Source organism: Crocuta crocuta, unplaced genomic scaffold (assembly GCF_008692635.1).
Source record: "Crocuta crocuta isolate KB4526 unplaced genomic scaffold, BGI_CrCroc_1.0 scaffold31, whole genome shotgun sequence".
NCBI lineage: Eukaryota > Metazoa > Chordata > Mammalia > Carnivora > Hyaenidae > Crocuta > Crocuta crocuta.
Window position 1 is genome coordinate 12,564,325 of NW_027528362.1, and position 26,639 is coordinate 12,590,963.

Below are 26,639 nucleotides of genomic sequence, written 5' to 3' on the forward strand. Positions count from 1 at the left end.
AGGGGTAAATGTTCACAGCCTTGGGTTTGGCAGTGCGTTCTTTGATATGACATGAGAATGATAGATAAATTGTAATTAACCATAATTGTGAAATTTTGTGCATCAAAAGACGTTATCAAAAAAGTAAAAAGACAGCCAACAGGATAGAAGAATACGCTTGCAAATCATGTATCTGGTAAGAGTTTAGTATACAAAATAAAGAATATTTACCCAAAACATTGTTTTAAATGGGCAAAGGACTTGAAGCTCTTTCTTCAAAGAACATATATAGATGGCCAATAGGCACATGAAAAGATGCTCAACATCATCATGAATTAGGGAAACACAAGCCAAAACCACAAGGAGATACCACCTCACACCTGGTGGAATGGCTACAAACAGTAAACAGAAAATAGCACGTGTTGGAGATGTGAGGAATTGGAACTGTGACCCATTGCTGGTGGGGGTGGAAAACAGTTCAGCTTCTGTGCAAAATAATCTGATGATTCCTCAAAAAGTGAGACTACAGTAGCCACAAGACTTGTCAAGGCCGCTCCTTGATACCAACTCCAAAGAATCGAGAATGGGGACTTCAATATGAAGCAGCAGTCACAATCGCCAGAAGGTGCCAACAGCCCACACACCATCACTGGATGAACGGATAACCAAACTGGTATATCCACCCAATGGAAGTTTTTCAGCCGTAAAAACAAAAGAGCTGCCACATGCCACCATGTGGATGAATGTCGAAAACATCATGCTTGGTGAGAGAAATCAGACACCGAGGCCACACCCAGATTACCCCATGCATGAAATCCAGAGTTGGAAAATCCAGAGTCGAAGCTGCTGGTTGAGGAATCACTAGTTGGGGGCCACTGGTGACTGGGCTCTGGATTTGGGGGTAATGAAAATACATCTAGTTAAACTAGATGTAGTGAAGTCACATTGTGAATGTCCTAAATGCCACTGAATTGTTGGCGTTAAGGCGGTGAATTCTAAGTTATGTGAATGCCATCAATTAAAAAAAAAAATGAAAAGGGGATCACAGATCTAAATGTAGGCAGTAAAACCATAAAGCTTTCAGAAGAAAACAGGAGAAGATCTTAGTAACCTAAGGGTAATCAAATAGTTCTTAAACATACCAAAAGGATGTCCCACGGAAAAGATATTGATAAACTGGGCACCATCAAAATGAGAAACTTTAGCTCTGTGAAAGATAGTTAGGAGGATGGATTTGCAAATCACCTATCTAACAAATGGCTTACAAGCAGAGTGGCCAGAGAATTTTTAAAACTCCACAGTATGGGGGCACCTGGGTGGCTCAGTCAGTTAAGCGTCCGACTTTGGCTCAGATCATGATCTCACGGTTCGGGGGTTTGAGCCCTGCATCAGACTCTGTGCTGACAGCTAGCTCAGAACCTGGAGCCTGCTTCAGATTCTGTATCTCCCTCTCTCTCTGACCCTCCCCTGCTCATGTTGTCTCTCTCTCTCTCAGAAATAAATAAAAAGCATTTAAAAAATCTTTTTAAATAAATAAAACTCAACAGTATGAAAAGAAACATTTTTAAATGGGCAAAATTTAAAAGATACTTCAAAGAAGTGGAGGTGTTGATGGCCAAAAAAAAAAAAAAAAAAAAAGGCATGAAGATGGTTGACATCTTAGCCATCCAGGAAATGCAAATTAAAATTCTGATCAAACACCATCCATGTTAGAATGGCTAACAAAAATATACTGACAATTCCAAACACTGGGGAGAACGTGGTGCTGCTGGGGTTCTCGTACATTGCTGGAGGAAATGCGGAGTGGTACGGCCACTCTGGAAAACAGTCTGGCAGGTTTTCATACTGTCAAACATACAATTATCATACGACCCAGCAATCCTCGTCCTGGGTATTTACCCTAAAGAAATAAAAACCTATGTTCACACAAAAAAACTGAACATGAATATTTATTCCCTATCAATAATTACCAAAACCTGGAAATAACCCAAGGGTCCTTGGATAGGTGAATGACACAGTATATTTATGTAATCCTACTGAGCAATAAAAGGGAATAAACCATCGGTGCACACAATTTTGGAGGAATGTCAAAGGAGTCGAGTGGAGGGCAGTCTCCTAGGTTACACACTCTGTAATTTTGTTCACGAAGAGGCACATCATGTGATGGAGCTTGGTGGTTGGGTCCCAAGGTTGGGGCAGGGGGTATTTCAGTGTCCTTGAACTCTTCTGTGGACTGATCTGGATTATGCTTTACATGGACCTCCCCATATGTTACAATTCATAGAACTGTCCATCAACGGACTTCAATTGTACCATAGGAGAATTTTAAAAATTAAACACAGAAGTTGCTCTCAGAATAACAGACACAAAATGCACAGGATGTGGGACACATAGGTGGCTCAGCTGGCTAAGCGTCCAACTCTTGATGATCTCCCAGTTCATGGGATCGAGCCCCGAGTTGGGATTCTCTCTCTCTCTCTCTTTCCAAACAAAAAAATAAACATTTAAAAGATAAAAGTGCACAGTATCTGAATGCTGGGATCCAAGGTGTCATTATCATCTCCTTTGCACATTCCCATATATGCAAGCCCGTATCTAGTAACTAGTAATTTATAATAAACCAGGTTTATGGCTGCCCGTGGGGGTGACCCATCTCTGTTCCTTTCCACAGGAGCCTGGCCTGATGATTTCCATGTTCTTCACAATCCTATACATCAGAGAAAGCAAAGGGAGCCTTCTCACCAGTGTGATCACAGAGAGCTGGAAGGTACTGAACCGAGTCCTTGCATGGTGCCTCCTGACCAAGCATGAGCGGTAATGTTCATACATAGTCCCATTTCATCCTCACTATAGCTCTGCCAGGTGCGGCAGCCCAGAACATTGCAATATTTAGAGGTTTCTTTTCTTTTTTAAAGTTTATTTACTTTTTAAGAGCGAGAGAGTTGGGGGAGGGGCAGACAGAGAGAGAGAGAGAGAGAGAGAGAGAGAGAGATCCCAAGCAGGCTCCACACTCTCAGCACAGAGCCCAATGTGGAGCTCAATCAAACTCATGAACTGTGAGATCATGACTTGAGCCCTAATCAAGAGTCGGATGTTCAACCGAGTGACTGAGCCACCCGGAAGTCCCCAGATATATATATATTTTAAAATGATTTATTTATTTCTAGGAGAGAGAGAGAGAGAGGCAGCGTGAGCAGGGGAGGGTCAGAGAGAGAGGGAGTCACAGACTGAAACAGGCTCCAGGCTCTGAGCTGGCAGTCAGCACAGAGCCCGACGCGGGGCCCGAACCCACGAACTGCGAGATCATGACCTAAGCGAAAGTCGGATGCTTAACCGACTAAGCCACCCAGGCGCCCCCCCAGGTATTTTTCTTGAATACACAGTGCCAGACTCGTTTTCAGGGATCATGTTCTGATCAAGTTTAAAGAACCCAGCAACTTCTTTCCTACTTTACCTAAGACTTGGAATCTGACCGTCTGCCCCCGACCTATCCACTGCCTCACCAAAATCTCGGTGCTCACCCCCACAGAACCTTGCCTCTAATGGCTGGGAACGTATGCTGTTCATCCCTGTTTATCTGTTTATCTTGTACCTAACCAGAATTTGAAGAGTGGCAAGCCTTTGGCGTACATACAATGGGTGGGTGGATGGATGGATGATGGCTGCCTGGACGGACAGAAGGGAGAGAGGGAGGAAAGGTGGAAGAAGATCAATCGTTTTCCCTTTGCAGAAATTTCTGTAAATTACGCCCAGTCTGGCTCTCATTTGGAAGAACTGCAAAATAAAAATGCTCTAAGGCGTGCAACGCTTACACATTTATTAGTGGCTGGTGCAGCAACTTTTAACGCTTCTGTGGCAACACTAGCAACAAATTAATAAAAGCTTAATTTTTATACAAATAGTTTTATTACAAATTTGAATTTTTAAGAAATACACATGTAAAGAAATTACACGGAAGGCCTTAGTAGTCTTAAAACCGTGTTGGAGACTTCTGGTGCAAGGTCACTTCGAGCACAGCGGTCAGTCGTGCCCTCCCGCGGTCCGTCCGCTCCCTGCTGACGTCTGCACACAGCTCGCCAGAGCGAGCGAGCGAGCCACCCGGAGGTGCTCACACGGGGGAAATACTGACACTAAGACTCAGCAGAGCTGTTTGCACACCCGGCTGCAGAATCACGAGGACGAGGGAAACGAAGGCCTTTTACGGTGGCTGGTTTGGAAGTCAAGTCATTCAGTCGTGCTGAGTGTCTAAAACCCTGAAGATCTTTAATACAGAATAGAAACAATAAAGCTCAAAGTACATGTTTCTCTGGAATGGACGCCGCGCCCGGGGACCCGGGTCTGGCTTTGGCGGCACACACGTTTTGGTTTGGAGGTGAACAATGAGAACGGGGTGTGTCACATTCAACACCCGGGTGGTTAAAAATCTACGTGAAAGGACAACACAGTCTTTTCAAGGAAGAAACTACGTAAGCTTTATTTTAACAGTGGAAATGAAGCAAACCTTTGACCTGATTGCCGACATCTATATAAATTACTAAAATAATATATATATTTAATTTCCGCCTACTTTGGGACCGTCTTTATTCCACAGGAAATTTGTGATTTCTGCACAAGCAGCTCGATAGTACCACACAGAGCGGAAAGACCTAAATTTACGTCTGGGGGCTGGAAGACACGGCGGCTGAGACATTCCATCTGCAGGCCCGAGATGCTGTTCTCGCAGGGCCCGCAGGCGCGCAGGCCCCAGGACCTGCACTGGGAATCAGCTCCGTGGCGACGTAAACAAAGACCCCCTCTGGGGGCGAGAATGCACCTGTCCCCATACAAGAGTAGACACGGGCATTCAGACAGAGTGGAAGGCCCCGCGCACCTGCTAGCACCCTTTGGTTTTCTGATGGAGTTCGTACTTCACACGTCAGTGCACTGGACTGGAGAACAGACTTACATTTTTATTTCATCAGAAGTGCCATTTGGTGTGTCACTATGACAGCTTATCATGCTCTTTGCTTCTCCTTCAGCGAGTTGAGGCCACCAAAGCGTGGTGTGTTAGTTAGGCAAATTCCTATAAGGCACTTTACGGCTTTCATACTGGACAGTGAGGTACACGGGATACATTTCTAGGGTTCGTTGCTGTTAACAAAAGGGGGGGAGGAGGGAGTAGCACCATGTTGTACGTTAGCTGAGGGCCGGGCTTCATTATGTTCTTCTCATACAGACTTGGCAACGGCTGACGTGCGTGCGTAGCTCCCCGGCCTTCAAGGTGGACGGCGTGGGCTTCCTACAACATGACCCAGAAACCCACCATCAGCGCCACTGCCCTGCAAGACAGGCGAGCTCCTCAGCCCCCCACTTTCCTGGAGACCCTAGAGGGGTTGGATGAGGGGGGTACCTGCCCATGACAAGCAGCGACCAATGCTCACCCCGACCAAGCGGGCACTGTGCTGGGCGTCGCCTACCCTCACAGTACGTGTGTGTTTGGGGCGGCGGGGCGGGGGGGGGTTGCACGCCATCACGTTCAGCCCCGTGCTGGGCCGTGAGGCTGCTGGTGGCCCACGTGCAGGCATAGGTGAGGGCACAGCCACAGCCACGCCGTGCCTGTTGGGCTCTGAAGTCTGAGCCACTCCCAGGGCACCACACGGCTTCCCTGGACCGTGATCTTCCCACTCTGTCCTCTCTCTTCCACCAGACTATACACTGCTCCGGGGGAAGAAGGATGCTCTGCGACCCTTCACACGAGCAATGAATCTGGAACAAATAACCAGACCTCGAAATGCTTTTATAAGCTTTTGCCCGATTTCTATTCAGGTGGTTGGACTGGAGGCCAGAGGGGAAGACACTGAGTGTCCCAAACACTCTTAGATCCTAGGAATTCTATCTCGACTGTTAGTGGGGTGAAGTCAGAACTGAAGTCGGCACTAACCAAATGCTATTAAAATTAAGGCAGCCACAGAATACAAGTAACTTGCCCTCAAATTAAGGCTGATTATTTTAAGCAACTTCTGTGAAAATCATACTGCCCCCAAATTAATTATTTAAATTATGGGATCTTATCTAATTTTGTTTTAGTTGCTTAAAAACAACTAGGCTGCTGTTCTATTAACCCTATAATGGAAGCCCGAAGACCTGATACACCTGCTGAGTGCTCAGTTAGGCAGCCGATGGTTAAGCTCCATCTGGAGAGTTGATGTCACCTTCCAAGTGCTTGGAAAGTTTCATGTATGCTACGAATTAGGTCCCTGGTACCTTTTTGGTACTTAAAGAATTATAAAACAGAGAGCGTGTTGCTTTGTCTCTTATGATCTAAGCGAGGAAGAGATGAGCTCACAGCAGAGTTCCAGAAAATTCTCTCTGAAAAGGTAAAGGCAGAAAGGCTTGTCTCCAGGGGCAAGCAGCACTTATTTTGGGAACGAACAGTGAGCGGCTGGGGCTACATCAGCCTCCGCGTCTGCCCCAGCAGGGGATGGAGCCGGTGCTGGATAAAGGACAGAGGACTCATTATGTGCGCCCCTCCAGCCCCACTGCGGGCTCCACATTAACTTCAGCAAGTTTGGCAGCCCTTTGGGACAGCTGTCGTAGAGGTGAAATTGTGGTAATAGAAAAGAAAGGAAAGGTCTTCCCTATCAATTTCAGCTGCTCTTGGGCCAAAATTAATATTTATTGGCATGGGTTTAACAATAGTCTTGCTTCCTCGCTCAGAACTCACCCAGCACACACATGAGACTCAGTACTACATCTGCTATGAAGGCAAATGCTGCTTGTTCTCCCTCACCGATTGTTAAATGTGCAATATTTTTATTTTTTCAATTCTTAAAAATGTTTTCATTTATTTTGAAAGAGAGAGTGTGTGCAAGCAGGGGAGGGGCAGAGAGAAAGAGAAAGAGAAAGGGGGAAGGAGAGGGGAAGAGAGAGAGAGAGAGACAGAGAACCCCAAGCAGGCTCCCAGCTGTCAGAGCTCTGAGCCCCATGCAAAGCTCGATCCATGAACTGTCAGATCATGATCTGAGCGGAAATCAAGAGTGAGAAGCTAACCGACTGCGCCACCCAGACGTCCCAAATATGTACAATTTTAAATGCCCTGTTTAAAGATGCCAGTTGCTTTAACTACATTGTGGTGGAGCCACCTACAAAAATGAAAGAATTGAACCCATCACTTGAGATCTGCCTTTGAAGTCTGCCCAGGATATCTGTCCACACAGAACAGAATCGTGGAACACGCATTCCTAATCATTGTTTTATAACCAACCATCCAGAAGACGAAGACTGAAAACCCCATTGGAGTCTGCCCGGCAGCAGAGAGAAGGCCCCGCCCCAGCGGACAGGCCCCCCCGGACTTACTTGAACATCTCGCCTCTCTCGATCGTGGCAAGCCAAAAGCTGTACGCGTTTGCGTAGTAATTGCAAGTCCCACGTCCGTGGCACTCGATGAATGGCGCGCTCCTGAACTCTTCCAGACAGGACCCGGGGGATGCCAGGGCTTGGCCGGAGCCTNAAATGCTGTCCTAGTTAGTATTTCTGAAACACTGACGCCTCCTCTCACTTGGGACAGAAGAAACAGCCAAAACGTGTGAACGATGCTGGAACCGATACATGTAAAATCAAACTCTCTAATCAACAACACAGAGGATAATCAAAATCCTGAATTTGCTGCAATGGAAGCTATGTATCCCTTTAAAAGGTAAAGAACAATCACCCATTACTTGCCTTTAAAAAGAGACCATTTCAATAAGGAAAAAAAAAAAGCAACCACTACTCTGTTAAAATGCACTTTAGTCTAACGGGTTCTGGTAGGACCTACCTATGCTCAGAAATCAGGGCCATAAGATGAATGACCCCAAATGAGACGAGACATTCCAAAATCCACCATGACTATTATTTCAGACCTGAGAATTTCAGAGGCACGAGAACCCCCTGAGGACAAAGCTAACGCCCTCCATTCCTAGATGAGGACTGGATGATGCTAGAACATTCTGCATCTGACAGTGGTCCCAGTTTCCACGCAAAGCCGAGACCAGAACCAGGGTCCCCAGACTGCCGGGCCAGAGCCCCTCCCCCTCCCCCACAAAGCCCCTAATGCCTGGGGAGTGATAGAGAACTTGTGCCCTGGGACACCATTTAGTTTGCTCTTGATTTAGGGAAATTATGGGCAATCATTGTTTCACATCTTTGTAGGACAAAAGGCTTTCCTGACGCTCTTCACTCCTTGGGCCGGGAGTGCGGTTCATCATAGTGCGGTTCGGCTGAGTTTTTCTTAGGATTATAGAGACAAAACGTTCAATGTACCTCATCATTGCTGGCGCCCTGATGTCTCTACACTGTAGTTCTAACTTTTTGGCTTTCTTAACAAAGTAGTCACCATGCAGTATTTAGAATCATCAAAGCAACTGCGAACTTTCTGTGTGGCCCCAAATGCTCTGGTCCTGCGGAAGAGTCTACCCCAAGCATCATCAACCCAGGGAATCTCACAGCCAAACGTGAATACAGACACCAGTGCTTTGAAGTTGCTTCTCCGGCACCTTCTGCACTTGGGAGAAGACTACAGTTATGGAGCCCCTTTCCCTGTCCATACATAGCAGGCTAAAGATCACCCAGGGCCAGACCGTCCAGGCGGCCGCACCTGAGACTGTGAGGATGGGCGGGGCTTAGGGGTGAGGCAGGAGGCACCGGTGCGGGCGTGGCTTACCCGGCACAGCCTGACCTCACCAGTTCAGAGCCTTCATGTGTGCAATCGCTACTTTAAACTGAGGCAATAGAATGAAAGAAGCGTTCACCCTGGGATCTCAGGCAGGTGCCATGTCTCCTGTATTAACTGGCGTTTCAGGCGCGGGCACATCGGGGACCTGGTGTCCGGGACAGCTGAGTGACAGGAGAGTGTCCTCTCGCTCCCGGGCACCAGCCAGCTCCCCGCTGCCTCTGCCTGACGCACACGTCTGCATCAGGCTTGTGCGAGCTGCCTGAATGGGCACCTGTCTCCTCTCCTCCTGGGGAGATGCTCTGACTCCTGGCAGCCTTCTCCTGGCGTCCCTGCCACCGAGTCCCAGAGCAGCCCCTCGGGAGGCAGGAGATGGGCTCCGGCCAGGGGCGGGGACAGCTGCTGTCTGCAGGGGGGCAGCCCAGGCCCCCGGAGAAGCTTCGGACTGGGAAGCCCAGCAAGGGAGGAGGCCTGGCCAGCATGAGCCAGCCAGCTGAGGGGGGAGCGTGCGGGGGTGGGGGGTGTTAGCGGGAGGCTCTTCGGGGTGTGGGGAGTTTCCCAGGATGCTCACCATCACGAAGGAATAGCCGATCCAGAGGGAGGACCAGCCGCTGGGGCACTGCGGAATCTGGATGCTCTGACTGTGCACGGCCATCACCATGGCTGGAGCCTCGCACACCGCACACCTGCAACGTACAGAGCAGGGACGCTGAGCACGGCCGCAGGGACGGCCCAGGACGACGCCTGTTGGTCTGTCCTCCTGCGCGGTCACACGTCCTCCCCACTCCCGCTTTCTGACCCAACCACATGCTTCTGACATGGCCAACACGCCCACAGCGGATTCCCGCCGATCTGATAAGCCCATCTCAGTGCTGGCATCTTAGGTCCCCAAACACACCCAACACTTGCTGTTTAACCATCTGCTCTGGCGGAGGGGCCGAGGGACGGCTGGCTCTCGCTCTCCCCTTTGCACATTCCAGCGTTTTCCACACTTTCAACAACGAGCATGGACTTTAGCAAACACAGTTAATACTTAAGAAGAGTTGGTGAAATCCAAGTGCAATGGCTTCCAGAACTCGGCAATTTGTTTGCAGCTAAGAATCATCTTCAGTCTAAGAAATACATGCAGCGACTCAGAGGAACTAACAAATAATGCATTGGAGACTGGATGTCCATGTAAGCGTGCCTCGGACTCATTCCAGACTCGAAGCCAACAGGCCGGAGGCGAGACCCTGTCTGTCCCAGGCTGGGACGGACAGCGGGACGCTGCAGTGGGAGTGACCCGCCAAGAGCTCTCTCTAGGACAGGAGTGTCCGCACCCGGGCTGCTGGACACTTGGCCACTGGGATGGCACCCAGGAACAAATCAAAACAACACACAATCTTCTGACTCAGACCTGCTCTACTCAGGGCACTCTCTGATGGAAGGAGAGCGTATTGTACAAGAAAAAAATCTAGCACCAGCAGTAAAATAATTACATTCAAGTCACAAAATGAACAGAGTGTGAGCAATGCTGATAAATGACTATAAATGGTGTTAATAACTACACCTAGTTATGCCGGAACATTTGCATGGAAATGGGTGAGGAGTGGGCAGAGGCCTAAATTAGTCATTCGATTTTCCGTGGACGTGCGTGTGTGCGCGCAATTTTCTATTTTATTCACACAAACGCAGATGAATTAAAAGGCTTGCTTAAACACCAGTTACTGAAAGCGGCCTATATATCTGCCACCATCTGTCTGCCTGACACGGGAACCAGAAATGGAGCGAGGCGGCCGGCGCTTGATGCCAGGCTCTCTCTGGGCTCCGGGTTTGGGAGGGGGCAAGTCGAGAAGGTCATCATGATGCCGCCCCATCCGACGGATAAGGGAACAGGGCCACAGGCTGGGAGAGCCGGATGGCCCCCTGAAATCCAGCCGGTCGAATCCCCTGGGTTATTGTCGCACAGGCGGAGGCCACAGAGAGCCGTGTCACAGCCAGAATGGGAGGGAGTGCGTCCCCTGCTCTCCTAACAGTGGCCTTTCCGCCAGAACAATGAAGCCATCGGCAGCTTGCGAGGACTCAAATCTGCACAAAGCCAGAACTGTCTGCCCTGATCCCAGGACGAAGGTAGAAGAGTGCCAGCTTTTCTGCTTAAAAGGAAGGATTCCGCGCTATTAACTCGTTCGAACAGTTGAGCTTTCGGAGCCCGCCAGAGTAACCTGAAAGGCCCGAGACGTGGTGCAACCGTGGTGTGAAAGGAGCCGTGGAAACCTGCCGGCTCAGAGACCGGAAGTGGCTGCACGTTCAGCAGGGAAGGTGAGACGGCGTGGCTTCCGGAGCCGGGGGCTCCAGGACATGACAGGTGAAGCCCCGCCACGCTGAGCCTCTGGGGGTCCCGTAACGGGGAGATACCGACACGAGCAGGCTGGAGACACTGAGGCAGGCGCCCAGGGCAAGGGGGTCTTTCTGAAAGCAAGTGAGGGGGCTGCCGGGGAAAGCCAGTCTCACACACGCTTCTCACGGACCTGATTTGGGACTGTCACCAAGCATGCCACAACCCCCTTCCCTCAAGCAAATAGAGGCCAAAGGTCACTTTGATCCAGGCAGTAAAAGAGCAAACAAACGTGAATAATCATTTTCTACCTGCTGTCCACGGGAAGCTGAACAAAAATACAAAGGTGGTTAGTTTTCCTTCTGGTGCAGACCAGTCGCCCCCGAGGAAGCCTCGGGCACTCGCTGACACGCGTACACTACCGTCTGTTTTGAAAGGTGCCGCTTGGAAGTGTAAAGAACCACTTTTCCCATTTTAAGACCCACAAAGTAAGTTTCCTACAGCTCAAAAAATTTTTTTAAAAAGCTATCAGGAGATAGTTTAACGTGAGTCAATCAAAAACCTAACAGTTGTTGGTATCTCCCAGCCCTCCCGTCCCGGGGCCCGAGCGGCATGGGTCTCTGAATAAGGCTGACCCGCCAGGACCCGCAGAGCCAGAGGCAGGCCCCAGAATCCGAAATCCTCCCCCAAAGCCCCAAGGCCCGGGGCTCCCAGCCCTGGCTCCCCCGCTCACTTCCTGCTCCCTCTTCCCGCTGACCACAGGACCCTGCCATGTCTTTCTTCATCATCAAAAGCTGCCTGGTTCTTTAAAGGAAGTTATAGGAAGACACAAGTCAGTCCCCACTCTCACTTTCCTGGAGCAAACTTGTCCTGCCTGGTTATTCTGTTCACCCGTTATTATCTTAGTGTATTAAAAGGTAAATCTATAGGGGCGCCCGGGTGGCTTAGTCGGTTAAGCGTCCGACTTTCGCTGAGGTCATGATCTCGCGGTTCGTGGGTTCGAGCCCCGCGTCGGGCTCTGTGCTGACTGCCAGCTCCGAGCCTGGAGCCTGTTTCAGTCTGTGACTCCCTCTCTCTCTGACCCTCCCCTGCTCACGCTGTCTCTCTCTCTCTCTCTCTCTCTCCTAGAAATAAATAAATAAATAAATAACATTAAAAAAAAAAAAGGTAAATCTATAGAACAGCCTCTTGGTCAGATGGATTCATACCTTTGCCACTTTCCTATTACTTCCAAGTAGAGCTAAGGAGCTAAGGAACCAGCTTTTAATTAGAAGGAGTGAGGCAAAAATAGAACAATGGTGCACTTCTCAGTCATATTAATTCCAATTTCCCATCCTATTTCCTACCAGGCAGACTCTGGGAGACCCCAAAACACGCTCCAGACTTTAACTGGTGCGGAAAGCACTTGCTTGGGAGGCTGCTTGGTCAAACACGTGAATTGTCAGTGGGAATTCACCCAAAGGAAACAAAAGTTAGTGGGGGGGGAGGGATATACAAAAAATCTTGATAGGTATACGTTTTTATCTATGCAATAAATCTGTATAACTGTGTTGTGTACAAGGCACAGATATACGGAATGTCTCTGGTATTACAACTTCATAGAGATCGCCTCACACCCGTATTTGAGTTCCTGCATTAAATACCACTGAACAGTGCACTTTCAAATGGTTAAGATGATGGGGCGCCAGGGGGGCTCAGTCTGTTAAGCACCAGACTTCAGCTCAGGTCATGATCTCACATTTCGTGGGTTCGAGCCCCGCGTCAGGCTCTATGCTGACAGCTCAGAGCCTGGAGCCTGCTTCCAGCTGGGTGTCTCCCTCTCTCTCTCTGCCCCTCCCCCACCTGCACTCTCTCTCTTTCAAAAATAAATCAGACATTTAAAAACCTTTTTAAAAAAGAAATGGTTAAGATGATTAATTTTACGTTGTATCTATTTTGGTACAATTAAAAATAACAACAAAATCTTTAAATTTCAAGGGGGTGGGGCGATTCAGAAGAAAAACATATGAAAAGGCTCCTCAGAGCCTGCGGGGAGATAATTATTGAAGAAAACAAAATTTANGAAAAAGGAGGCCGTGGGGCGCCTGGGGGTTAAGTGTCTGACTCTTGATCTGGACTCAGTTCACGAGTTCGATTCCTGCATCAGGCTCTGTGCTGACGGCACAGAGCCTGCTTGGGATTCTCTCTCTCTTGCCCCCGCCCCCTCTCTAAATAAATAAACTTAAAAATAAATAAATATGAGAATAGCTAACTTTTATAGCAAATGATTTTATGTCTGACCTCTACTACGAAACTCTGATATCACAATCAATAAACTGAATGGCAATGGGTCAAAAGTTTTGGGGGAAAAAAATGAAAAGAAGAAAAAAACAGCAACAACCTGGGCCTAGACTACGAGCGATTTTTCTTGTCCGATTATACGTCTGCTCCTACAAGCGCCCAACTCACCTGCTGATGAACGGTCTGATGTTGTCGCCAGCGATGGGCGCCATCGACATGGGCATGGGCTCAGGGGTGGACAGCCAGTAGGAGTAGTCATTTCGGGAGGCGAAGTTGCACACGTTGTTGATGTTACAGAACAGGAAGGGCATCGTACTGAACTTGCGCAGACAGCTCCCAGCCGTGCCTAGAGCCCCGGGGACAGACAGCGTCAGAGCCGGCTCTGGGACCAGTCTGGCTCCACGCTATGCAACCATCAGGATGGAAGTAAAACGGCTTTCAATTGTAAGCGGAAAGAAGGAAGTAAATACACCACACAGGCAAGTGCAGTTGTAAAGAAGCATTAAACTAAATTTAAGGTGATCGAGGCAGAAGAAACACTATAAAGAATTACGCAGGGTATTTCGACGAAAGGAAACACACCAGTTTATCAGTAGAGAGAAATCTTTTGTAAAACTGAATTCCAAAGTTACTTTGTTTTTTTTTGTTTTTTTTTTTTTCAAAGTTACTTTGGATTCTGTGTGTCTCTCTCTCTTTCTCTGCCCTGACCCCCCCCNAGCTCAAAGCCTGGAGGCTGCTTCAGATTCGATGTCTTTCCCTCTCTCTGCCCCTCCCCTGCTCATGCTTTGTCTCTCTCTCTCTTCAAAATAAGCATTACATTTTTTTAAAAAACACTGAATTCCAAAGGAAATTTAACACGTGGCTTCTTATACCACGGACAGTAACCCTGGACGATGTCTTTAATGACTATTTTGCCGAAGATGCAGATTCTCCTTACAGGTGGCTTGTTCTTTCCAACCCCCACAAAGGTTAAGGCATGTGACACTGCACTAACTTGATGAAGGACGTCCGGTGGGGATGAGAGAAATGACAGCCAATGGGCAGCGTCCCATCCAGGCTAACCGAGGGTGGGGCTTGGAGCGGGCAGAGCCTCTGGTCGGGGGGCACATGCACGGGCTTTAGCAGGAGCCCCCGTAAAGCTGCCCTATTTTAAGAAGACCCACACCAGCTGTGAAGTATGTACTCCGGAAATCTTGACCTACTTGATAATTTGAAGACTAGATCAAAAGTTTTATCAACGTAAAAGCTTTCAGAAACTCAGCCTTTGCCTCTCCTTGCCTTCCCTGCAGGAACGAGGTGGCTGCTGAACTGGTGGTCGGAAGTGTGTGGATGGAGGGAAGTGGAGCCCCCTGCCCCAACTGCGTCCCCACGGTGCCCTGACGCAGGGGGCGGCCCGCACGTGTGTGCCACACACGCTCGCGTCCCCGCAGTCTCACCCAGGTCCTGGCCGTGCGCCCGCTCGTTGCCCTGCACGTAGAGCAGGGAGTAGCCGTGGTAAAGGATTTTGGTCCCGGGAGGACACTGCGGGTCGTCTGTGGTCTGACTGTGCCTGGTCACCAGGAAGCCGTGATCGACAGACGGGGTGCCTGGGGGACCCATGGTTCCCGGCAACCCATCGGGGCCTGGGGGGCCCGGAAACCCCCTCGGACCTGCAAGACGGAAGAGGAGTGAGCTTCCCCAGTTACACACAGGTCCCCCCCCCTTCAACAGCCCGGCTCCGTGCTGCCCCCGCCTTCCCTTTGCCCGGACCCCCGAGATGTTTCATAAACAGATGCGCTCGGGGCCAAGCGGAGGCTCAGAAAGTGGAGTCCAATATAAACAAAATACACAAAATATATGAGGGTGTGTCATCCAGAAAAGATCTGGGGCTCCTTCAAGGGGGGAGGACCACAGAATTACTAGAACAAATCCTCCTTTGAACGCGGCTTCCCCGTGATGGCAGCCCCGCACGGCACAAGGGAACGGGAGCGAGGGCGAGCGGCGGCTCGTGGCCTCGTCCCCTCGGCAGCTCCGCGGTCCGCAGCGCTGCCGGCCGGCCCTCTGCGGGGCTGGGCCCGGCACTGCCAGGCGATGCCTCAGCCGCTAGCATCAGTCACTTCCTCGGGAAGCAGACTGACCCTATCACGGCGGGCGGTGGCCTCTCGGCCACCCAGCATCAGCATCCACCCCTTTGTGCGCCGCTGGCATAAATTTCTGTAGCTGCGGCCGCTCCCCACACAGGAAGCTACAGGCCATCGCTGCTGGCCACCTTTCAAGGACACCTGGAAATCACTGTGGTCAGGTCAACATCTGTATCTCCACATGGAAAAAATGACGACTCTACCTCTTCTAGGAGAGCGTGTTTGCTCTTAAACACACACACACACACACACACACTTCCTGGGAAATCTTTCAGGCAATGTCTTCAATTCCATCTTGCAGATGCCTGCACACCTGAGCCTCCAGCGTCTGACCCAGAGATGCAGGCAGAGGGCAACTGGGGTGCAGGGGGAGGCCGCAGCGAACCTACCAGGGGGGCCAAAGGGTCCGGTCTCTCCCTTCTGGCCAGGAGCCCCGTCAAAACCGGGAATCCCTGGAGGTCCGGGCAAGCCCACGGATCCTGTGACACCTGCGGGGAAGAGAAAGGCACTCACGACCCCGGCCTGGAGCACAGCTCGGTGCCCCTCTGTCCTGTCTCCTGAAATCTCTCTGTAGCCCCCTGCGCGGCCGGCCTAAGGCCAGCAGCTTCGAGAACGTTCTCCCGGACAGCCCAGAGCCCCTCTCACGAAGCCTCGCTCGCACCTGCCGGGGCCAAACTGGCGGTCGCAGGGCGCAGGCCCCACCGTCTAACCTGGAGTCCCCCCAGCCTCCCCCCGGCCACTACCGTGCGGCACCCGGCTTTGAGAAAGGCAGGGCTGTGGCGGGAGGGAGGCTGTGACCCAGTTTTGTGTTCTCAGGCACGTCCCCCAGGCCGTGTTTCCGCACCTCGAGTAATTCTTATGGGACAGATAGACCCACGCGGACAGGTTTTCAACTTCATGCACACCCTTTCTTCCCAGGTAGTTTACACTGACATCTTCATCAACGCCCCCTTGCCAGTGTGGAGTCTTCCTTCCCCTCTCTGGTTCCGCACCCCCTTCCCCCCTGCAGCAGCTCAGCCTAACCAAGCAGGCAGGCGCACAGACCGCTGTTAGGGCCTCTCTCGTGGTTCCAGGTCAAGGCCTCCAGCCACCTCTTCTCTTCTAGCCAGAAGAGAAGCCCACGCAGCCCACGTGTCCCCAGGTGAGCACAGATACGCCCACGTTCCTCCGGCTTCTCCTGTACTAAACAGTTCCCTTCAAAAACTTCCTTAGGGTTCGATATCCATTAAAGGAAATGAAGAAAGTCCCATTCAAGCGTACGTCTGTACAGTTGTCACCCAGAGACCCTGGCCTGAGACACGCCTGTGGGGAGCAGACCCCCCGGCTCCCTCCTGAGCCCACACCTCCCCTTCGCTGTCCTTACCTTGCTGTCCTTTGGGGCCTGGTGGCCCTGGAAGCCCCTTCAGACCCGGGGGACCCTCCGGGCCGGGGAGTCCTGGATCTCCTTTGATGATGTCATAGGGTCCTGGGGGGCCTGGGGGCCCAGGGAGGCCTATGGGAATCAGGGGTGCCGCTGATGAGTTCCACTGTCAACACTCGTGGGAGAAGATTCCAGCATGAAACCCAATCCAAACACGCTTCTCAGAAGTCGGTCGTATCAGAAACACACGTGTGTTCACGAGTGTTCACCAGATATACACGTATCCCGCGTGCTGCTGCGCAGCGTGGGGTCCTGAGCCCTCGGGTCCGACCGACGCTGGGGCCATTACCACCAGCTGACAACCACGGGCTGGCGGGTGGGGCCGTGCCCCCCGGGATCCCAGCCCGACCCGGAGAGCTACAGTCAGTGCAGTCAGAAGCTCTCGTCTCGTGCTTCTCTGAAATCTGCCTCAGGGACATTATAACCGCGTCTCCATTTCTCAGTGATGGAAAATCCTCATCCTTCTGCGGGGCAGCTTTCGTCGGCCAGACACTCCCGTCCTCCCCCGCCTTCCACACCCCTTCCCCATCCCTTTCGCTCCTGACACTGCTCTTCTCCATGCTCCCCGCCAGCTCGGCCTGTCTCTCGAAATGTGATTTCGAGAATCAGACGGAGCCCCAGAAGCAAGGTTAGACATGCACACACCGGACACGGATGCCTATACTTAAACCATTCCCTCCTGCGACGGCCGTGGGCGCCGGAGCAGGGCCGAGGGGCTCCTTCCGGTGCAGAACTCCTCGCTGCCCAGCCCCGCTCAGCACGTCCACGCAAGCCCCACTCATCCCCGGGGACGGCCAAGTGGAGCCTGTTGGACTGAGGAGTCGTGAGTCTGTCTGACCGTCCCCACGGGATCCACCTCTCGGATTGAACGAGCCTGACTTTTAAGACACGTCACTAATAAAAATGCCGACTCGACTGGCCTCCTACGGCAGTCCTGACGAGCGACCGAGGAATTCTTAACCAACTGTTTTCTACGGACGTGCAGGCTGCTGCACATACATAGAACCAAACCCTAAGCGCACGCGTTCACATTGCCGGGCGGCCCCACCAGCGCAGCAGGTTCCTACCTTTGCTTCCGGGGAAGCCCTGGTCACCTTGGTCGCCCTTAGCTCCCTGCAGCCCGGGGGGGCCTTTCTGACCTGGAGGAGAGAAGGACGTTGTCTCTGTCAAGTCCATCTCGGGGAAGCGGGGAACAGCACTTCCGGTCAGCTCTGTTTTAGTGAACCCTCCTCTCCGGAACCCAGAAATCACATTTTTCCAGACATGCAACCAAACCGTAAAGTGGCCACAAACAGCAGATGGGGCGCACGGTCCTGCTTTGGGGTCACAGTTTGGGTCACATGTGTCCCCAAATAGATGCCACGATGCCCGCCAGCTGGGAACTGGGGGCCGGGAGGCGGCCAGGACGTGCTGGCTTAACACGTTCTTAAACTAGCGAGTGCCCCAAATCCGGGATGTCTTGTGGACATACGAATGACCCACTGATTCTTTCTTAAGTGGGTTTTTTGTTGTTGTTTATTTATTTGACAGAGGGAGAGAGAGAGAACACACAAGAGAATGAGGGGCAGAGAGAGAGGGAGAGAGAGAATCTCAAGCGGGCTCCACGCTGTCAGCACTGAGCCCAATGCGGGGCTCGGTCCTACAATCGGTGAGATCATGACCTGAGCCGAGATCAAGAGTTGGAGGCTTAACCGACGGAGCCCCCAGGCGCCCCTGACCCACCGGCTCTTAATAAGAAAACCAGGGCATCTTTACACAGCCGTTCACAGGACGGTACCCATCAGGCTGCCAGGCAGAAACGGCATTTTTAACCCGAAGAAAACACTCTCTGCACCGCAGCTCGGCTGCCTGTCGATGTCAAAGTGCCGGGGGACACGTCCCACCCTCAGGCGGCGCCTCCTTTCCTGTCTTACCTTGAAATCCCGGAACTCCTGGAAGTCCCGTGTCGCCCTTGGAGCCCGTGAGTCCTGGAGAACCGCCAATTCCCTAAACACACACACACACACACACACACACACACAGAGCGTCAGCCTGGACTCGCTCGGGGCACCCGAAGTCTCTCAAGTACCCGGGAGCCGCAAGGCTGGGGCAGGCCCTCGGCGGCCCCCGAGCGGCTCTGTGAGCACATGGGGCCCGTGCGCGTCCACAGCAGGAAGCCGGGAACTGGGGCGCCAGCCTCACCCCTGCCCCGGCCCCGCCCACCCACAGGGTGAGTCCCGCAGCAGGTGCAAGTCCCACGCCCTGCTGCCCCTCCCCCACAGCACAGCGCCGCCAACAGATCAGGGACCTCCTGAGCACTGTCATGGCGACATATCCATCTTCCAGCACCAAGCTACCTTCTAGAAACTTCCCTCCAGACACTCAAGCATAATGAAGTTTCTTTAGAATTAGCTTGATATCTTATCTGAGATGTGATTTCAAATATGGAGAGAAGAAAAATATTAAGGGAGGAATATTTTTCTTTTCTTTTAAGTTTATTTTTATTTACTTTGAGAGGGAAAGCAGGGGAGGGGCAGGGAGAGGGAGAGAGAGAATCCCAAGTAGGCTCCGCACTGTCAGCTCAGAGCCCGATGTGGGACTTGAACTCATAAACCGTAAGATTATGACCTGAGCTGAAATCAAGAGTCAGACACTCAACCAACTGAGCCTCCGAGGGCGCCCCTGCTTTTCTTCCTCATATAGCAACATTCATGTTTTTAAACATATTCCTCTCATTTTCTGGCTATTTCAGTATGATTCCTTCTCTAGCTCATCTCTCAATATATAATAAGTTGTACTGCTTCTCACATGTGGCTGTGCTTTGCTTCACCTTATTTAAAAGGGTGTCCTAACGAAAACACGCACAAATATATGTACACACACACACACACACTGTGCTGGGATGCTGCTCACACACAAGACAGACAGACAGACAACTCACAGGCAGGCCCTGGAATCCTGGCTCTCCCTTGGGTCCTGGAGCACCGGGAGCCCCCGGCCAGCCTGGGTTTCCTTTGTCGCCTTTCAGTCCGTCAAGCCCAGGGAGCCCCGGTGGCCCCATAGGTCCCGGCAGCCCTGACGGAGACATAGAGGTGACACGTCTGAGGTTAGAGGGTGACTGCATATTTCACGTACAGGTGTTACTGGGCGTGGCTGCCCCCAACCAGGGGCGACGATACTGTGTCGGGCTGGGTGCCCTCGAAGGGGCAAGCTGCTCAACGGGCAGAAAACATTGACACGAACGCCCGGCCCGAGCACCCGGCGCTGCAGTGTCATCTCACACGGCAGAGGGCGCCCGGATGCCGCCGCGTTCCAGGCCACCGCGGGCGGCACTCGGGCCCCAGTCTGTCCCAACAACATCCAGTCTACCTGTAATCACTTGTCACATCTACCGTGTTCTGTGACAGAAAGGACACAGGCCTCCAGCAGAGGCCAAAACACAGGGTCCCCAAATAGCGTGAGCAGTTTCAAGCTGTGGGAAATGTTGCGAATCTCTGAGCAAAAACTCTTGTTGACACTCATGTGTGTTTGTGCCTTCTGGTTCGGTCCCAGCCGCGACCCTGGTCAGACACGCTTACCTGGCAGGCCTGGCTGACCCTGTGCGCCCCGGTCTCCCTTGGGCCCCTCCACGGCGTGGCCTGGAGCTCCGGGTAAGCCCGGCTGTCCTTGCGGCCCCGGGGGACCCATGAATCCTTGCTCTCCTTTGGATCCGGGAATTCCTGGACTCCCGGCTTGTCCCGGGAATCCCACGTCGCCCTTTGAACCTAAACAACAGAACCAGTTTGAGACGGTGGGGAAGCACAGGGAAGAAGAGAAAGCTGGGTGCGTGGGGGGGGAGGGGGCAACCAGAGCTGGGTGCCCTTTCCCCTCTTCATTGAGTAACACTCAAGGCCCCGGCCATGGCCGCCCTGGAAAGAGGAAGCTTAGAGCATGAGAGCCCAGCTGTCACTCTTCTTTGGAAAGAAGTGTTCTGCCGAAAAGCCATCGGAATACAGGCTCAGAGGCGTCTGTGAGCAGCTGGGAGCTAAATTAAGGGCTTGCTCCATCAGTGGGCGAATGAATAAACAAGCAATGTTATATCCACACCGTGGAACACAACTCGGCAAGAAAGAGGAGCGAACTACTCATATGAGCTGCAACATCGGTGAATCTCTAACTAACTGTGCGGGACCAATAAAGTCAGACTTAGGGTAAAACACATAGGATCCTACCGATACAACATTCCAGAAAATGCAAGCTCATCTACACTGCCAGAAGACAGAGCAATGGGTTGGGTTGGGTTGGGGGACNTGGTGTTTTCAGAGGTATATACATATCATCAAGGCTTATGGAAAAGACATCAATCAAATGGCTCTCTAAATGTGTGTAGCTTATGGTATGTCACAGGTAGAAATACATCGATAAACTATTTTTCAAAGTTTTTTCAGGCAAGAACTTACAGGAAAAAAAAAATTCCTACATTTTTAGTTCCCAATGTATCACCCAGATGTGACTAATAAAATGTCAAAATTCTAGAATCGTTTCAAGGGTATTAAGAAAAAATACAAAGAGAGTGAAATAGAGTCGCGGCCGGAAATGATCACAGGGCCTCTCTTGCGATTCTTCCTCTGCTTTTCCACAAGTGCAGCGCCACCAGATGGTGGCCCGTCGGGGCGGGGAGAAGGCGCGAGTGTGGCCCAGACCCCGCCCCCCGTCACCGCGGCCGACGGCTTCCTTGCAACCGCCCCACCGGCTCGGCCTGCGCCGCGAGCGTCAGCGGTGAGCGGAAGGGAAGGACGCGTGTAGCCAGCGTTACCTTTCTCTCCTTTGGCTCCCGGAAACCCTGGGAACGCTCTTCCGGGCAAGCCTGTAAGACAAGGATGGAGCCCGTCCACGTCTCCCGAAATGGCCGGTCCGCCGGCACAGCACGAAACTCGGCGCCGACACCACGCTCTTTGTGGGACGCGTGGCAGGCAGGTCATCGCACTCCTGAGTGAACTCTCATTCCCAGAGCTGCTCTGAGATGCCCGGACCGGATATATATAATTTAGCACTTTTCTTACGTCAGTACTTTCAGCACAGAACCATTACAGCGTTTGGTGGAAATGCTCCGTACAAGTAAGTACTGATTTTCTACAACTGTCTAAACGCTAACAAGTCGGCNGAGAAAATGAAGGTACGTAATAGAAACATAAAGGGTGCAGAATGAAACGATGAACTTTTAGAAAGAGGCCAACTCGAGGCCGTCTGGGGGGCTCAGTCGGTTAAGCGTCCGACTCTTGACTTCGGCTCAGGTCGTGATCTCAGGGTCGTGAGTTCGAGCCCTGAATCGGACTCTGCGCTGACAGTGGGGAGCCTGCTTGGGATTCTCTCTCTCCTGTTCTCTCTCAAAATAAATGAATAGATTGTTTTTAAGAAGCAGGAGGCCAACTCCGCCTGCAGTACATGCCCCGGGGCTCCTCTCCAGCAACACCCCCACACCCGCACCCCTGCCTCGGGCTCACCCGTCTCAGATGGCGCGTGTCATCCTTGCTACGCACCATCATCACCGCGTACGGGGTGCTCATCATCAGAGCCCGCAGCCCTGCCCTCCCCAAGGGACGGGAGCCGATGGGGGGACAGGAGACACTCCCAGGACCCCTTCTCTAAAGGGGGGAGAGCCAGGCGGAGGAGGGACAGCCTGGACGTCTTCTGTGTCTCCCACTCGCCCCCGGGGGCCCAGGCGTTTTGGGACAGGGCCCGTCAGCACGGGAGCAATAAACGAACACCCGTCTCTCTTCCCCTCCCGGCCTCTCCCCTCGTCCGCACACGTGCGTGAAGCCCCCGTGAGGACACACGGTGCATGTGCCTCCCTGTGCCCAGCGCCGGGCACGCAGCAGGGACCGCAAGTCTGAGCGACGCTGACCCAGGAGGGCCGTTTGCTTCGCCCTGAAACGAAGCAGGAGCCACATACCTGGTTCCCCCTTCTCTCCCGCAGACCCTGGGATGCCGTCACTGCCGGGCTCCCCTTTCTGGCCGGCTGGGCCCACGGGGCCGGGCTGCCCAGGAAGACCTGAGGGAAGAGCCATGTCAGTCGGGCGCGGACCCCGTCACGGGGACACCCCCCGGGAGCCGTGACCCCGCACACGCCAGGCGTCCTCAAGGACGCACATCGAGGACAGACATGCTTCTAGAACCCGCCGCCAGACCAGCAGCTCTGGTCCCGGCTCCTGGCTGGTGGCCACACCTTATAAGGACCCATGAGCACCCCTCCCCCCGCCCTGGACTCTAGACTCAGTCTGTCCGTCGGAAAAGCGGAGGCGTGGGCCCGTCCGCCCGGGACACTCCGGCATCCACGACCTGCCTCCACGAGGGTCACTCCCTGCCTTGGCGGCCACCGCCTCCTCCCCACGGGCCCGTGTGTCCTCCATGGTCTGTACCTGCTTCTCCCTTGATGCCAGGAATGCCAGATGATCCCGGGAGGCCTCTGTCACCCTTTTCTCCAGGCAACCCGGGGCTTCCTGGCAGAAGAAATGAGACAGCAGGATGCCATCGGTTGGGGTCTTTTCTGTCTTCATGAAGACCCGAGCTCAGGAGGAGACCCGGCCCACCTACCTGGATAGCCGACGCTCCCTGGGGACCCTTGGGGGCCGGGGGAGCCGGGTGACCCCGGGACCCCCGCGCTCCCTTTCTCTCCCTTCTCTCCAGGACTTCCCGGAAATCCTGAGGCCCCTTGGTCTCCCTGTGAGCAGACATCGGGCCCGTTACTTGGTACCTGTCCCTGGACACGTGTGTGGGGGCCCTTTCTGGATAACACTACACAGCCTCCACACCCAGCTTCGTAACGAAGAATCAAAGTCCCTGTCGGAAACCCGGGGACAAGGGGGCACCCAGAACAGGGGCCACGTGTCTGTTTCTTCTCCCCCCGTGTCGCCTCACCCCTCCCTCGCAGCCTGGGCTGGCTGTCACGCCCCTCAACCATCTCCAGATTCTCCCCAAGGCGGGGGCGGCGCACAGAAGGGGCCAGAGGAATAACGTGCAGTGGATCAGGGGAAAGGACGCTCAGGCGGCCGCGGGGTGGGGGTGGGGTGCCACGCAGGAGGGCTTACCTTGTCCCCAGGCCGGCCCGGGATCCCGATCCCTGGGAGGCCTGCCTGTCCTTTCTCGCCTTTGGCTCCTTTCTCCCCGGGCAGGCCAGGGACGCCCTGCGGCCCAGGGATCCCAGGCACGCCCTTTTCTCCGGGTGTCCCTGTAACACAGACAGTTAACACCTGACTGTGCGCTCAGCGGGTGCCGGCGGCCAGCAAGAACGAGGCGGAGGGACATGTGTGCCTGCGTGCACTGATCCTTGGCCGCACAGGCAGACGCATCCCCCACATCAGTGAGCGGCAGCGAGAGTCTCTGCTGTCTGTTAGAAACGATCAATCCACAGAGAGAAGACAGACAGCAAGTCCTGAGCACGTTCACGCTGGCAGTGGTATGAAAAACGCTGTTATGTTCTCTATCCTATAATCGATTCCCACTGTCCAGAGCAATTGGCCAGGCTGCGCGAGGAGCCAGCCGGAGCTGAGGCACGCCTGGTTTCGAGAGGTATGCTGGCGGCCAAACCTATGCACAGGCGGGTGTAGACAGCAAGCTCGATGTTTCCATGTCAAATGGAGCGATAATGAGCAGTGCGTGGGGAGGGAGCCGGCCGCCTCGGCTCTCCCGTCCCCGTGGGTTCAGAGGGGCGCTGGCCCCACGCCAGCCCGAGGCCGGTCTCTCTGCATCTCTCCAGCCCCCTCCCGGGAGTCAAGGCCAGTTTAGAACCCAGGCAGCAGAGCCCAGAAGCCTCTTCCTGGCCGATGGCAGAAGGCACTGGAGGCCGGCCTAGGCGGGTGGGGAGCCAGACCGCACCGGGGAGATGGGGGCCGGGTGGCCGGTCACTTGGAGGAAATCGAAAGGTGACGGTGGACAGCCAGTGTTTTATCTTACTGAATTGTGATTTTTTTTTTTTGTCATAGTGTCAGCCAAGTGCCATCGGTCCTGAGGCAGGGGACCACAAAAAATGGAAGATGTGGGTTTGGGTGACAGGTGGGTGTGCCTGGACTACGCCCTTGCACGCCCTCCCCCAGCCCCGTCCCCACCGGTGCAGGGACGAATCCAACATACCAGGCAGGCCCATGCCACCAACCGATCCTTTGGGTCCGGGGAGCCCTGGAGCACCCGGGGTCCCGCCGATGCCGGGGTCACCTTTCGGTCCTGGGAGAAGAGAGGAAACCCCAACAGGTTAATGCCTGTGAAAAGAGCTGGGTGACATTTCCTTAGCGTGAGCGCCTGCCACGTGGTGAACTTGAACTTCACTCCGTACCTGGCTGCCCCGGATGTCCCGCCTGGCCGTCCTTTCCTGGCATTCCTGGGGTTCCAGGGTCTCCCCGGGATCCTTTATCACCAGTCGGTCCAATCTGCCCTGCATGTCACAGAAAAAACAATGACCGTGTCTGCTTAGAAGACAAGCACAGCTGGCCTGACGTTCCCGGGGCACAGCTGAGGGACGGGTCAGACAGGCGGCTCTGCCCTGGCCCTTACCTTTTTCTCCTTGGTCTCCCTTCTGGCCCTTCATGCTGCCCATGTCCACCTTGTCCATGGACCCGGGTTTGCCCGGGAGACCCACGTCTCCTTTGTCTCCCTTGAAGCCGGGGTCTCCCCTGGGCCCCGAGGAGCCCGGGAAGCCGTGGTCCCCTGCAAAGGAAAGAGAAGGCGCCCGGTGAGGTGCGGTGGTGATGAGGGGTGGCCCTCCCTCTGGCCGGGGGAGCCGCTGATGAAGAACGGAGGCAGCACTGCAAGGCGCAAGGCAAGCGCCCGAGCTACCAGAAGAGTCTGGCCCCCGGAAACGAACAGTAAAGCCAGTGTTTAGAATTCATTATCTGCTAATAACTCAAAATCTCTGTGACTCTGCCTGTAATTTACATTTCTCCCCTTTCCTAAGAGCCTCCATCTCGCCTCTTCACAGTGCCCCTCAATAATACACAAAATAAGAAAACGGGAACTTTCTTACTCTACTAAACAATGATTTTTATGTCCCACAAAGTCCATTTCTTTTAAATATTTGGGGACCAATTTCAGGTGACAAGAAATAAAAAGGAAGGCTTGTAAATCTGCCCTGTTTGCTAATGTGCTTCTAAGGACTCCGTGCCGGTGACCCTGCATGACGGAAGATCCCACTGATTCTAAAAAGAAGAGCCAACACCTCAAATGTGCAGATAAGGAACACCCAAGAACCCGTCTTCTGTCTGGTTCGGGGCAGAGCAGAGCCCTGTCCCCACCAGCACCACGGGCTCCTACTGGAAGACGGTCATTGCTTCACCTTCTTCTTTCCTCTGCCTCTTGATACGAAAGAGTTTCCAAGAGACATGGAGACACAGACGTGAGAGGGGCTCCAGAGGAGTGAGTGGCCCCTACCTTTCTCTCCGGGCAATCCTGGCAATCCCGCCGGACCTGGCGAGCCGGGCTGTCCTGGGGTCCCCATGACACCCATCTCTCCCTTGGGACCTGCGGCAGACAAGGCGCTGTGAATGCAGACGGCGGACGCGACGAGCCACGGACAGACAGGGTCAGGAGCTGACAAGCCACTTACCTGGAATGCCGGGAAGGCCAGGCGTGCCCTGCTGTCCGGGAAGACCGGGGAGCCCCGACTGCCCCGTCAGGCCGGGCAGCCCCGGGGACCCCTTGTCTCCTTTGGGGCCTGGCATGTCGAGGCCTGGGAACCCGGGGAAGCCCTTCTCTCCCTTCAGTCCGGGGGGACCTGCGGCGGGCGGAGGGCAGGAGCGGTCAGCAGGACGCAGGGAGCTCCTCGGGGCGCCCTTCTGGGTCCCGCCATCCCTTCTGCAGGCGGCCGGGAGCGAGCGGCCCGCGGCGGGG

The 26,639-nt window shown here is 53.4% G+C and overlaps 1 protein-coding gene across 1 annotated transcript in view; it reads right to left on the reverse strand.

The window, feature by feature from the left end:
- Positions 1 to 3,862: 3,862 nt before the first annotated feature.
- COL4A1 (collagen type IV alpha 1 chain) overlaps positions 3,863 to 26,639 on the reverse strand; it is an 84,900-nt gene continuing 62,123 nt past the window's right edge. Inside the window, exons 32-52 of the mRNA XM_077754004.1 lie at positions 26,356 to 26,523; positions 26,181 to 26,270; positions 25,308 to 25,460; positions 25,090 to 25,188; positions 24,891 to 24,980; positions 23,849 to 23,988; positions 23,355 to 23,481; positions 23,180 to 23,260; positions 22,714 to 22,812; positions 21,577 to 21,627; positions 20,360 to 20,545; positions 19,723 to 19,856; positions 18,716 to 18,788; positions 17,870 to 17,941; positions 16,746 to 16,874; positions 15,772 to 15,870; positions 14,699 to 14,911; positions 13,431 to 13,608; positions 8,769 to 9,354; positions 7,315 to 7,478; positions 3,863 to 5,257 (exon numbers count right to left, since the gene is read on the reverse strand). Of these exons, the coding sequence (XP_077610130.1) occupies positions 5,176 to 5,257; positions 7,315 to 7,478; positions 8,769 to 9,354; positions 13,431 to 13,608; positions 14,699 to 14,911; positions 15,772 to 15,870; positions 16,746 to 16,874; positions 17,870 to 17,941; positions 18,716 to 18,788; positions 19,723 to 19,856; positions 20,360 to 20,545; positions 21,577 to 21,627; positions 22,714 to 22,812; positions 23,180 to 23,260; positions 23,355 to 23,481; positions 23,849 to 23,988; positions 24,891 to 24,980; positions 25,090 to 25,188; positions 25,308 to 25,460; positions 26,181 to 26,270; positions 26,356 to 26,523 (3,014 nt within the window). The 3' untranslated portion in view covers positions 3,863 to 5,175. The remainder of the gene's footprint in view (positions 5,258 to 7,314; positions 7,479 to 8,768; positions 9,355 to 13,430; positions 13,609 to 14,698; positions 14,912 to 15,771; positions 15,871 to 16,745; positions 16,875 to 17,869; positions 17,942 to 18,715; positions 18,789 to 19,722; positions 19,857 to 20,359; positions 20,546 to 21,576; positions 21,628 to 22,713; positions 22,813 to 23,179; positions 23,261 to 23,354; positions 23,482 to 23,848; positions 23,989 to 24,890; positions 24,981 to 25,089; positions 25,189 to 25,307; positions 25,461 to 26,180; positions 26,271 to 26,355; positions 26,524 to 26,639) is intronic.